This window comes from Oncorhynchus masou, chromosome 19, assembly GCF_036934945.1.
Source record: "Oncorhynchus masou masou isolate Uvic2021 chromosome 19, UVic_Omas_1.1, whole genome shotgun sequence".
NCBI lineage: Eukaryota > Metazoa > Chordata > Actinopteri > Salmoniformes > Salmonidae > Oncorhynchus > Oncorhynchus masou.
In genome coordinates, this window is record NC_088230.1 from 8,962,951 (window position 1) to 8,977,002 (window position 14,052).

Genomic DNA, 14,052 nt, shown 5'->3' on the forward strand with positions numbered 1-14,052 from the left:
CTGTGTTTGAGAGCTTTGCAAAGAAAGTACCCATTATCAGACTTGCTGTGCTCGCAGGGTGTGAATGGGGGAGCTTTTAAAGTGTCACACCTCTCAGAGTGGATGGGTAGTAGCCCGGTAGTGGACGATGTATGCTCATCATTGCTCTAATGGGACAGGTCGGTCCGCTGCTGCTGCTGTTGTTTTGGGGTCTACTTCATTGGAGTCTCCCTTAAATTTGTGTCAGAACGTACTGCTTGCGTCGACAATACAGCCCCATCCATCTATCGCCTGATGTTTGTCATATGGGTATGCTCACAACAACACAGCTTCTTCTGGAGATGTGCGTTGACTTTCACTATCAAACTGGGTGCTGCGTTGCTGGGTCAGGAGATCCATAGTCTGATGTTGGTTTCATACACTGCCAGGCTACTACCCTTGTGGGTTCATAGCATGGTCCTTTTGTGGGTGTGTTCAGTCCTCTTGCGCTTTAGATAAGAAGGAGCCAACAACAATAATATCAGAGGTATGGAGATAGTTACAGTATCATGGTCTTTACTAGGCCTGTGCCATGGCCAGATTGATAGCCCACTGAGCTAAAGCATAGCCACAGCTACTCGTCACGTAAGCAATGTTCTCCAAACTACCTCCAACACTTTGGTATATGTTCCCTTTGATGATTTGTAATTAGAGCACAATCTATTGTGATTCTATTGTGATTAGATTGTGTTGAGGCACAGATCTGGGGAAGGGCTGACAGAGCGTGAGGGGATCTGCAGAGAAGAATGGGAGAAACTCTCCAAATACAGGTGTGCCAAGCTTGTAGCGTCATACCCAAGAAGATGCTGTAATCGTTGCCAAAGGTGCTTCAACAAAGTACTGAGTAAAGGGTCTGAATACTCAATAATATTTGTTTTATTTTTTATAATTTTGCACAAATTTCTACAAACATGCTTTTGCTTTGTCATTATGGGGTATTGTGTGTATATAGATGAGATGTTCTATTTGTTTCAATACATTCTCAAATAAAGCTTTAGCGTAACAAAATATGGAAAAAGTCAAGGGGTCTGAGTACTTTCCAAAGGCCCTGTATATCAACAGCTGTCTCATTCTGAGATATCAAGAAACACTCTGTGTCAAGAAGGAGTCTTTGTTGGCTCATGCTGCTACCTCAGTACAATGAAAGAGTATGGGACAGAGTATTTGTACCATAGCTACCTCACTCGGTACAATGAAAGGATTTGAGACTTGACTTGGCATCAGGGTCGTTTTGCCCTAGCCTGCAGTGTGAGCTAAGGCGTAGATGATAGGGAGTGTATAGTACTCTCTATGTCTCAGGGGAATAGGCCATTCTAAACTGTGGTAATCACTAAGGACAGAGAGCATCTATCTACTTCACCCCATAGATCAGAGAGGCTGACATCCAGTTAATTTATCAGGCAATCTGAGGCCTTACCTTGCACTAGGTTAGGTATTCTTTTGGTGATGTCTTGCCATTGTTATTCAGTTCTGTTCTGTGGCTAGCTCACAATCCCTATTAATTGTTTGTTGGCATGGCAATTTGATTGTGAGTCCCGCTTGTCATGCATTCGGTTTCACCTCTAAGCCATGAAATGAAATTTAAAAAATAATTTAGTTCTGAATTCCTTGTGTTATTAGTATTTGGTTGGTGTTGGATGAATAATTATGTGGTTGTTTACCCCTTAGCAGAGGCAATGTTAAAATGCTGCATGTAATTAAATCAGAATTTGCAATTAGTTATCTTCTAGAGAATACTCTTTGTCATATCTGTGATAATTCAATCAGAAATAATAGAATTTATCCTTTAAAGTGCTGCTCTTTGTTTGCTACAGGAGGAAATTAATTAACTGATATGGCCTTTCCGATGGTATCCTATAATTTCTCATTGTTTTATGCAATTCCAACATTGAGTACTTTCCCCATTTTACATTAATCTAGCTCGCTAAGAATTACACAACCATTACATCTGGGCACTTACAAGCTAACAGAGTGATGGCGAGCGGGGTTGGGCTGATGTTCAAATTGAAGGCAGTCAATTCAGGAAGTAAACTAAGATTACAATTCAATAATCAAAAAAATGACATTTATTTTCAATGACTTCTCTATAAACTGAAAAGCTATTTATTTCAAAAGTTAAAGATTTCAGAATTTTTCATTCAAATTACTTCCTGAAGTGATTGCCTTCAATTCAAATTGAGCCCAACCCTGATGCTGAGACACGGATGTTTTACTTTAAAATGTATTTGCTAATTATGCTAAGTACATGGTGCTTAATTAACTCATCTGGCTGGATTAGAATCTGTGTGTGTGTGTGTGTGTGTGTGTGTGTGTGTGTGTGTGTGTGTGTGTGTGTGTGTGTGTGTGTGTGTGTGTGTGTGTGTGTGTGTGTGTGTGTGTGTGTGTGTGTGTGTGTGTGTGTGCGTGCGTGCGTGCGTGAAGCAGTGTGAGCTGGGCTGATACAGGGACTTTGGTGAAAACAGCTGCAGGCTGTGGAGATAGGGCTAAGGCTAAGCATCGTGGGCCGATGGGGAAATTAGGCACAACAAAAATATGAATCAAGTCACAGTTATGGCATCACATTAAAACGAGCGACTCGGGTCCACTCAGCCTAATAATCCCAAGGGATTGCTGTTGGATACAGACTAATTTGCTCCAATCTCCAGTGGTCTAACCTGGTGCATGTGTGTTGTTGAGTGATTTTAGGTACTTAGGCAGAGCAGAAGTGATGGATTGCATTATTGTTTGCGTTATACAGTATGCTTTGATGTAGTAGCCAGCTACTAGTAGGTAGGCTACTCCCTAGTGTATGCAGGCCTAAACTCTACCAATGTATCAAACCTGTTGGGTTAAAAATTAGACAATCATTGAAGCTATCCGAGAATATGCTTTGGTCCATTGATCATCTATCTGTGTTTTATTGTCCCTGGTGCAGCTAAATATAGACACGGTATATAAATCCACACATAGTGTTCAACCCTAAATATCACATAATGTATTAGGGTGATATTTTAGTTTTACAGGTGTCGTGGACACATTACAGCCATTTCTAGCCACAGAGGTGGAGTAGGTGTGTAAAATAAAATTTGCCGCTCTAGAGTATTCTCCCTCGTTCAAAGCAGGCCTGATTGATGACTCTGATTGTTTGTCCAGACTGTCCCAGGTATTTAACCTGGTCTGGTAGAAAAGCAATGTAAAGAAAAATATTTGGAATTAATTCTTTGCAGACTTTCCAAAAATAGTCCAGCGTCATTCTTTCCATCCAGACATTCGAAAAGAACACCGTGACCGTCCCATACTTTTCACCCCGCTGACATTCGAAAATAATTATTCTGACATTTTTTCCAGACAAAATGGGAGCGAAAAACAGCAAGCTGACCCCGGAGGTGATGGAGGATCTGGTGAAGAGCACGGAATTTAATGAGCACGAGCTGAAACAGTGGTACAAAGGCTTCCTGAAAGACTGCCCCAGTGGACGACTCAATCTAGACGAGTTCCAACAACTCTATGTGAAGGTAGCTACAGAACACTGTCACTGCCCTCATCTGACTGCACCCTATTACCTATAAAGTGCATAACTTTTCACAAGATCCCATCAGGCTGTGGTCAAAGGTAGTGCACTATATAGGGAACAAGGGTGCCATTTGGGAAGCAGCCTATCACTGTCACTTTTCCAACATCTGCATAGACACAAACATTTTTATCAGCAATGTCTCTATATATTTGAGTAGAGGAGTGGCGAAGAGAAGCACAGTGCTACATGGTTTCAATTTCCCCACAAGTCCATATTTTCTAAAACCATATAACTCAATACTCTACAGACATTTTGAGATCTAGCAGAAATGCAAAGGTTTTGGTGGTTTGTGAGGATAACAGAAGTGTATGTCATCGCAGTGGCAGAGCAATCGAACCAACATGATACTATGGCAAGCTCACTGAAAGTACTGTAATGAGTAACGAGAACATTACAGTACGCGATATCATATTCCTGTCCTATTCGTTCCCTCAGCTGTATCTGTTATGTTATTCATTCCCTCTTGTATCTGGGCAGGAAACTGAGCACGGATCAAAATCTCCTTTAATATTATTACTCGGGCAAAAGTCTTCAAAAAAGGAAATCAATTCAATTAGAACCCATGAATTATAAATGTTTTAATTCTAAGTACATTAGATAGCTAACATTTCATTAAAACTACGTTCAATCTTTCTAATCTTCTATTTAATGAATCGAAATAAGAACATTAAGGTCTTATTCCCTTAGACCACTTTGTATCCTATGCTGTATGAATATTGACCATGTGTACAGTGTCATGTTAAATGGAGGTTAGATTTCTGATTAGTGGATATATAGTCACTTACATCATTACCCCGGTCAGTCCTCTCAGGAAATGCCCCGTAATGAAAGACCATTACATTAGCCATGTTACAGAATTCTAATGGCATGGCTCAAAATACCAACGCTGCTCTAGATTGTTTCCGAAATGGCACCCAATTCCCTAGATAGTGCACTACTTTTAACCAGAGCCCTATGGGTCCAGGTCTAAAGTAGTGCACTATAAAGGGAATAGGGATGCACGCCTAGTCTGCTTTAGCTGAGGCTTTAGAACACGCTAATATGCATAAACACACATTAAAATATACAGTTGAAGTCAGAAGTTTACATACACCTTAGCCAAATACATCTAAACTCAGTTTTTCACAATTCCTGACATTTAATCCTAGAACAAATTCCCTGTCTTAGGTCAGTTAGGATCACCACTTTATTTTAAGAATGTGAAATATCAGAATAATAATAGAGAGAATTATTTATTTCAGCTTTTATTTATTTCATCACATTCCCAGTGGGTCAGAAGTTTACATACACTCAATTAGTATTTGGTAGCATTGCCTTTAAATTGTTTAACGTTTCGGTAGCCTTCCACAAGCTTCCCACAATAAGTTGGGTGAATTTTGGCCGATTCCTCCTGACAAAGCTGGTGTAACTGAGTCAAGTTTGTAGGCCTCCTTGCTCGCACACGCTTTTTCAGTTCTGCCCACAAATTGTCTATAGGATTGAGGTCAGGGCTTTGTGATGGCCACTCCAATACCTTGACTTTGTTGTCCTTAAGCCATTTTGCCACAACTTTGGAAGTGTGATTGGGGTCATTGTCCATTTGGAAGACCCATTTCCAACCAAGCTTTAACTTGCTGACTGATGTCTTGAGATGTTGCTTCAATATATCCACATAATTGTCCTTCCTCGTGATGCCATCTGTTTTGTGAAGTGCACCAGTCCCTCCTGCAGCAAAGCACCCCCACAACATGATGCTGCCACCCCCGTGCTTCACGGTAGGGATGGTGTTCTTCGGCTTGCAAGCCTCCCCATTTTTATTCCAAACATAACAATGGTCATTGTGGCCAAAAAGTTACATTTTTGTTTCATCAGAACAGAGGATATTTCTCCAAAAAGTACAATCTTGGTCCCCATGTGCAGTTGCAAACCGAGTTCTGGCTTTTTTATGGCGGTTTTTGAGCAGTGGCTTCTTCCTTGCTGAGCGGCCTTTCAGGTTATGACGATATAGGACTTGTATTACTGTGAATATAGATACTTGTATACCTGTTTCCTCCAGCATCTTCACAATGTCTTTTGCTGTTGTTCTGGGATTGAATTGCACTTTCCGCACCAAATTACGTTAATCTCTAGGAGACAGAACACGTTTTTTTCTGAGGTCTTGGCTGATGTCTTTTGATTTTCCCGTGATGTCAAGCAGAGGCACTGAGTTTGAAGGTAGGCCTTGAAATACATCCACAGGTACACCTACATTTGCCTCAAATTATGTCAAATAGCCTATCAGAAGCTTCTAAAGCCATGACAAAAAATTTCTGTAATTTTCCAAGCTGTTTAAAGGCACAGTCAACTTAGTGTATGTAAACTTCTGACCCACTGGAATTGTGATACAGTGAATTATATGTGAAATAATCTGTCTGTAAACAATTGTTGGAAAAAATGACTTGTGTCATGCATAAAGTAGATGTCCTAACCGACTTGACAAAACTATAGTTTGTTAACAAGAAATTTGTGGAGTGGTTGAAAAACGAGTTTTAGTGACTCCATCCTAAGTGGATATAAACCTCCGACTTCGACTGTACACGCAGGCGGCCTACATGTACACCCTCTTAGCCCCAATTGGGGTTCTGTGTGCCTGGCTGAGAGGGTTTTGTACTCCGACACTTTGGAGAACATTTTACTGTAATACACAATCAATACATTGAGTGCACTGTGGGTGAACATTATGTACCATACATACTACAGAGTGGCGTTCCACAGAGGTTCTAAAGGCTGATGGCTGCTGACATATTAACCTTTTATTGTGGCATTCTATTTTGTTCCCAGGCAACAGGATATCAATGTTAAGATTTATTTCAATCCAAAAGCTCAGATAGTGATTAAATGGATGATGTCACGTTAGCTGGACAGACTGTTCCTGTGAAAAGGAACGGTATGTTTGTGCAAATGCGTGGGAGCGCTCACGTGTGTGTGTGTGTGTGTGTTCCATGTGACTTACATACTTACCTCCCCTTACGTATTTATTTGGACAGATAAGCAAAAACATTTAATTTTGCTCTACACTCTTCCATTTTGGATTTTAGATAAATGTTTTATATGAGGAGAAAGTATAATGTCACCTTTTGCATACATACAGTGCTTTCAGAAAGTATTCAGACTCTATGGCCAGGGCGTGACAGAGGCTTTTAATCTCTATTTTGTTTAGGCCAGGGTGTGACTAGGGTGGGCATTCTAGTTTCTTTATTTCTATGTTTTGGCCGGGTATGGTTCTCAATCAGGGACAGCTGTCTATCGTTGTCTCTGATTGGGAATCATACTTAGGCAGCCTTTTGCCCACCTGTGTTTTGTGGGTAGTTGTTTTCTGTATAGTTTATGCACCTTACAGTACTGTTGCGGTTTTCCCTCTTGTTTAATTTGTTTGAGTGTTTTGTGATCAAATAAAATCATGAACACGTACCACGCTGCGCTTTGGTCCGGTCCTCATTACGACGAGAGCCGTGACACAGACCCCTTGACTTTCTCCATATTTTGTTTGGTTACAGCCTTTTTCTAAAATGAATTACATTGTTTTTCCCTTCATCAATCTACACACAATACCCCATAATGACAAAGCAAAAACTGTTTTCTACAAATGTTTGCTAATTTAGAAAAAAAATAAAAACTGAAATAAAACATTTACACAAGTATTCAGACACTTTACTCAGTACTTTGTTGAAGCACCTTTGGCAGCGATTACAGTCTCGAGTCCTCTTGAGTATGACACTACAAGTTTTGCACTTCTGTATTTGGAGAGTTTCTCCCATTCTTTTCTGCAGATCCTCTCAGGCTCTGTCAGGTTGGATGCGGAGCATTGCTGCACAGCTATTTTCAGGTTTCTCCAGAGATGTTTGATTGGGTTCATGTCCGGGCTGGGCCCATCAAGGACATTCAGAGACTTGTCTCAAAGCCACTCCTGTGTTTTCTTGGTTGTGTGCTTAGGGTCGTTGTCCTGTTGGAAGGTGAACCTTCGCCCCAGTCTGAGGTCCTGAGCGCTCTGGAGCAGGTTTGCATCAAGGATCTCTTTGTACTTTGCTCCATTTTTTCTTTGATCCTGACTAGTCTCCCAGTCCCTGCTTCTGAAAAACATCCCCACAGCATGATGTTGCCACCACCATGCTTTACCGTAGGGATGGTGCCAGGTTTCCTCCAGATGTGACGCTTGGAATTCAGGCCAAAGAGTTAAATCATGGTTTCATTAGACCAGAAAATCTTGTTCCTATGGTCTGAGAGTCTTTAGGTGCCTTTTGGAAAACTCATAGCAGGCTGTCATGTGCCTTTTACTGAGGAGTGGCTTCCGTCTGTCCACTATACCTTAAAGGTCTGATTGATGGAGTGCTGCAAGGATGGTTGTTCTTCTGGAAGGTACTCCCATCTCCACAGAGGAACTCTGGAGCTCTGTCAGAGTGACCATAGGGTTCTTGGTCACCTCTCTGACCAAGGCCTTTCTCTCCCGATACCAACCTCATGGCTTGGTATTGCTGAGGAAATGTCAGTTTATAAAAAGTTTATAATTTGGTCCCATATTCCTAGCACACAATGACTACATCTAGCTTGTGACGCAACAAACTTGTTGGATGCATTTGTTTTTCGTTTTGATTGTGTTTTGATGATGTTGTGCCCAATAGAAATGAATGGTAAATAATGTATTGTCATTTTGGAGTCACTTTTATTATAATTAATAATATAATAGGTTTTTTGAACACTTCCACATTAATGTTACAGATGCACAAAGATCATGCCCCCAAAACATTCTAACCTTTCACCATTACCAATAACAAGGGAGGTTAGCATTTTTTTGAGGGTACGATCTTTGTTCGTCTGTAACTTTATCACTCATCATTATTCACAATTTCTTAATGATTATGCAGAATTATTATCATATGATACGAAAATAGCGGTCTTTGGCCACTCACAACAGCGGTGGGTTTGGCCTTCAAAGGAACAATGCAGAAAATATCTCAATCCTACTGTAAAATATGGTGCTGGTTCTTTGATGTTATTTGGCAATTTTTCTTCCATTGGTCCTAAAACCCTTGTTAAGGTCACTAGCTTCATGAACAGAATAAGGCCATTTTAGTCAAAAATCTGCTTGCCTCTGCCAGGGGTCTAAAACCTGGCTGCAAGTGAATCTTCCAGCAAGACAATAGCCCCAATCACACATCAAAATCCTCAAAGAAATGGTTAATTGACCTCAAAATCAACATATTGCAATGGCCATCTCAGTCTCCAGACGTGAACCCCATTGAAAACCTGTGGTTTGAATTGAAGAGGGCTGTCCATAAGCGCAGACAAAGGATATCAAGGATCAGGAAATATTTTATATGGGATAGCTCACTGGGCACAGACTGGTTGAATCAACGTTGAATCAACGTGGAATAGATGTTGAATTCTGTCTGTGCCCAGTGGGAACGATATAAGATCCCTTCCACGTGTTATATGATCTCATAAAACATTTTAGAAAAAGGCTCAGAGTTGTTATCCTCACAAGGGGAGGGTGCTGGTGTATTGATAACAGGGGATCCAATAAAAAAAACAATTAACTTGTTAAACAACATCTCTTTCTCTGAGCAATTGTAATAGTATAAAATAATATAATTGTAAAAAATAACAATTTTGAGCAGACAATATACCACAATATTTGTGTTATTTATTTTCACAGTTTATTTTGCTCATCTTCTTCAAGGGATCCAATAATTTTGGACCAATAATGTATGAAAATAACCTAAAATAAAAGGTGACATTCTCTTCTGTCGCCTCATGAAATGCTGAAGTATAGAGCCAAATGTACACATTTTAGCATCACTGTTCAACTAAATATGTAGGGGAGTGTATGTTCAGTGCGAAAATGTTCAGTGCGAAAAAATGGGGGGCGGGGGGGGGGGGGGGATAGGGGCAGTCGGCCATGACATAATGCTTTTGAATGGTTCACAAACCATCCACCTGAGACAACTGTCCAGGTGCCATTTCTGCCACAGTGCTAAATACTGATGTATCTCTACTTCTATTGTCAACTCTCTGGAGTCCCAGTGTGCTCAAATAGGCTAAGTTAAAACTACATTCAATCTTTCTTTTCAAATCACTCCTTTTTCATTTAAACTGTATTTGTAGTGGCAATCCTTTTGTAGGAATCAAGTAAACCTTTTTTTGGGTGAGCTAAATATCAGAATCAAAATATCAGTGCATGCTGAAGGCATAGCTTTGGTGTTGTTTTTTTGCCTCTGTGGTGGTAGATTCTATTTTGATCCTCTCTGTTGTCCCTGTTTGCATGCGCAGCTGCGTACCAATGATTTCCAGTAATAGTTTTCCAGACCGAACTCAGAAATCGATCGGATGTAAAGATTGAGATGCGTCATTGTGAGCACAATGAATCAAATAAAATCAAATGTATTTATATAGCCCTTCGTACATCAGCTGATATCTCAAAGTGCTGTACAGAAACCCAGCCTAAAACCCCAAACAGCAAGCAATGCAGGTGTAGAAGCACGATGGCTAAGAAAAACTCCCTAGAAAGGCCAAAACCTAGGAAGAAACCTAGAGAGGAACCAGGCTATGTGGGGTGGCCAGTCCTCTTCTGGCTGTGCCGGGTGGAGATTGTAACAGAATATGGCCAAGTTGTTCAAATGTTCATAAATGACCAGCATGGTCAAATAATAATAATCACAGGCAGAACAGTTGAAACTGGAGCAGCAGCACGGCCAGGTGGACTGGGGACAGCAAGGAGACATCATGTCAGGTAGTCCTGAGGCATGGTACTAGGGCTCAGGTCCTCCGAGAGAGAGAAAGAAATAGAGGAAGAGAGAATTAGAGAGAGCATACTTAAATTCACACAGGACACCGGATAGGACAGGAGAAGTACTCCAGATATAACAAACTGACCCTAGCCCCCCGACACATAAACTACTGCAGCATAAATACTGGAGACTGAGACAGGAGGGGTCAGGAGACATTGTGGCTCCATCCGAGGACACCCCCGGACAGGGCCAAACAGGAAGGATATAACCCCACCCATTTTGCCAAAGCACTGCCCCCACACCATGAGAGGGATATCTTCAACCACCAACTTACCATCCTGAGACAAGGCCGAGTATAGCCCACAAAGATCTCCGCCACGGCACAACCAACCCAATGAACTGCGAGCATGTTTGTTTTCAAGAGCTAGTGGCTTTTTCCACATTTTGTTACGTTACATCCTTATTCTAAAATTGATGTAATTGTTTTTTCCCTCATCAATCGACACGCAATACCCCATAATGACAAAACAAAAACAGGTTTTTAGATTTTTTAGCAATTATTCTTTTTTTTCTTCTTTTTTTTACATAAATCACATTTACAAGAGGAAGGAATACCTATGTGAGAATGCTGTTTATCGACTACAGCTCGGCATTTAACACCATAGTGCCCTCCAAGCTCGTCATCAAGCTCGAGACCCTGGGTCTCGACCCCGCCCTGTGCAACTGGGTACTGGACTTCCTGATGGGCCGCCCCCAGGTGGTGAGGGTAGGCAACAACATCTCCACCCCGCTGATCCTCAACACTGGGGCCCCACAAGGGTGCGTTCTGAGCCCTCTCCTGTACTCCCTGTTCACCCACGACTGCATGGCCACGCACGCCTCCAACTCAATCATCAAGTTTGCGGACGACACAACAGTGGTAGGCTTGATTACCAACAACGACGAGACGGCCTACAGGGAGGAGGTGAGGGCCCTCGGAGTGTGGTGTCAGGAAAATAACCTCAACGTCAACAAAACTAAGACGCCCAATTTTTCAGTTTTTGATTTGTTAAAAAAGTTTGAAATATACAATAAATGTCGTTCCACTTCATGATTGTGTCCCACTTGTTGTTGATTCTTCACAAAAAAATACAGTTTTATATCTTTATGTTTGAAGCCTGAAATGTGGCAAAAGGTCGCAAAGTTCAAGGGGGCCGAATACTTTCGCAAGGCACTGTATCTTTATGTACACATTCTTTATCCCCTTACACTTGTGTCTATAAGGTAGTAGTTTTGGAATTGTTAGCTAGATTACTTGTTGGTTATTACTGCATTGTCGGAACTAGAAGCACAAGCATTTTGATACACTCGCATTAACATCTGCTAACCATGTGGATGTGACAAATAAAATTTGATTTGATTTGCATAAGTATTCAGACCCTTTACCCAGTACTTTGTTGAAGCACCTTTGGCAGCGAGTACAGCCTCAAATCTTCTTGGGTATGATGCTACAAGCTTGGCACACTTGCATTTGGGGAGTTTCTCCCATCCTTCTCTTCAGATCCTCTCAAGCTCTGTCAGGTTGATGTGGAGCGTCGCTGCACAGCTATTTTCAGGTCTCTCCTGAGATATTCGATAAGATTCAAGTCTGGGCTCTGGCTGGCCCATTCAAGGACATTCAAAAGACTTGTCTCGAAGCCATTTCTGTGTTGTCTTGGCGGTGTCCTGTTGGAAGGTGAACCTTCAAGGATCTCTCTGTACTTTCCTTTGTTCATCTTTCCCTCAATCCTTCAAGTCTCCCAATCCCTGCCGCTGATATACCACAGCATGATGCTGCCACCACCATGCTTCACCGAAGGGATGGTGCCAGGTTTCCTCCAGACGTGATGCTTGGCATTCAGGCCAAAGAGTTCAATCTTTGTTTCATCAGACCCGAGCATCTTGTTTCTCATGGTCTGAGAGTCTTTAGGTGCCTTTTGGCAAACTCCAAGCGGGCTGTCATGTACCCATTACTGAGGAGTGGGTTCCGTCTGGCCACTCTACCGTAAAGGCCTTATTGGTGGAGTACTGCAGAGATGATTGTCCTTCTGGAAGATTATCCTGAGGAACTCTGGAGCTCTGTCAGATTGAACATTGGGTCTTGGTCACCTCCCTGACCAAGGCCCTTCTCCCCCTTTTCCCTCAAGGCCCTTCTTCCTCCGACACATTGGTGCGGCTGGCTTCCGGGTTGGTTGTGCGCTGTGTTAAAAAGCAGTGCGGCTTGGTTGGGTTGTGTTTCGGAGGACGCATGGCTTTCGACCTTCGTCTCACCCGAGCCTGTACAGGAGTTGTAGTGATGAGACAAGATAGTAACTACTAACAATTGGATACCAGAATGATGGAGGCCACTGTGTTCTTGAGAATGTTCAATGGTAACTACATTTTTTGGTACCCTTCCCCAGATCTGTGAGTCGACACAAGATAATTCCTCCGAACCCATGGCTTGGTTTTTGTTCTGACATGCACTGTCAACTGTGGGACCTTATATAGACAGGTGTGTGCCTTTCCAAATCATGTCCAATCAATTGGATTTACCACAGGTGGACTCCAATCAAGTTGTAGAAACATTTCAAGAATTATCAATGGAAACAGGATGCACCTGAGCTCAATTCCGAGCCTTATAGCAAAGGGTCTGAATACTTATGTAAATAAGGTATTTCTGTTTTTATTTTATTTATTTTATACATTTGCAAAAATGTCTAAGAAAGGTTTTTTGCTTTGTCATTATAAGATATTGTGTGTACATTGATGAGGATTTTTAAAAATGTAATCCATTTTAGAAATAGGCTGTAACGTAACAAAATGTGAAAAAAGAGAAGGGGTGTGAATACTTTCTGAATGCACAGTATTTTAATAGCAATGTTGAATAATACAATATTGGCTGTCAAGCCAACTACATAATCTTATATTACTGTGGCCTCCTCTTTTAATTCTGACATTTTTTTGTGATGCTCATGACATTTGTTTATGATGATAATTAGTAGTTGTTGGCTTAGGTCGCTAGCTAACTACAGTAGCTTCAACCTAGCCTACACTCTCGAAAATGCTGGGTTGTTTGGATGACGCAACTGCTGGGTTGCAGGCATTGGGTCACTTAGTTGGGTTGTTTTCTTAGATCATCAAGGACAACAACCACCTGAGCCACTGCCCGTTCACCCTGCTATCATCCAGAAGGCGAGGTCAGTACAGGTGCATCAAAGCTGGGACCGAGAGACTGAAAAACAGCTTCTATCTCAAGGCCATCAGACTGTTAAACAGCCATCACTAACATTGAGTGGCTGCTGCCAACATACTGACTCAACTCCAGCCACTTTAATAATGGAAAAATTGATGTAAAAAATGTATCACTAGCCACTTTAAACAATGCCACTTAATATAATGTTTACATACCCTACATTACTCATCTCATATGTATATACTGTACTCTATACCATCTACTGCATCTTGTCATCCTTATGTAATACATGTATCACTAGCCACTTTAAACAATGACACTTTTATGCTTACATACCCTACTTTACTCATCTCATATGTATATACTGTACTCGATACCATCTACTGCATCATTTTCTTACCACACTGTTGACCCGAGGTTGACCAAGGAGTGAAAATTAATTCCTGTCCCATCTTCTCCTGTCAAATTTTTTTCCGTATTTTCCGACTAATGCAACAGTTTTACAACCCCGGATTTATTCTGTCCGATCCTAATAAAAACCACTC

General features: G+C 41.4%; 1 protein-coding gene across 1 annotated transcript in view; it reads left to right on the top strand.

Moving 5' to 3' along the window:
- LOC135505766 (visinin-like protein 1) overlaps nt 1-14,052 on the top strand; it is a 66,033-nt gene that overhangs the window by 11,039 nt on the left and 40,942 nt on the right. Inside the window, exon 2 of the mRNA XM_064924890.1 lies at nt 3,346-3,512. Within this exon, the coding sequence (XP_064780962.1) occupies nt 3,351-3,512 (162 nt within the window). The 5' untranslated portion in view covers nt 3,346-3,350. The remainder of the gene's footprint in view (nt 1-3,345; nt 3,513-14,052) is intronic.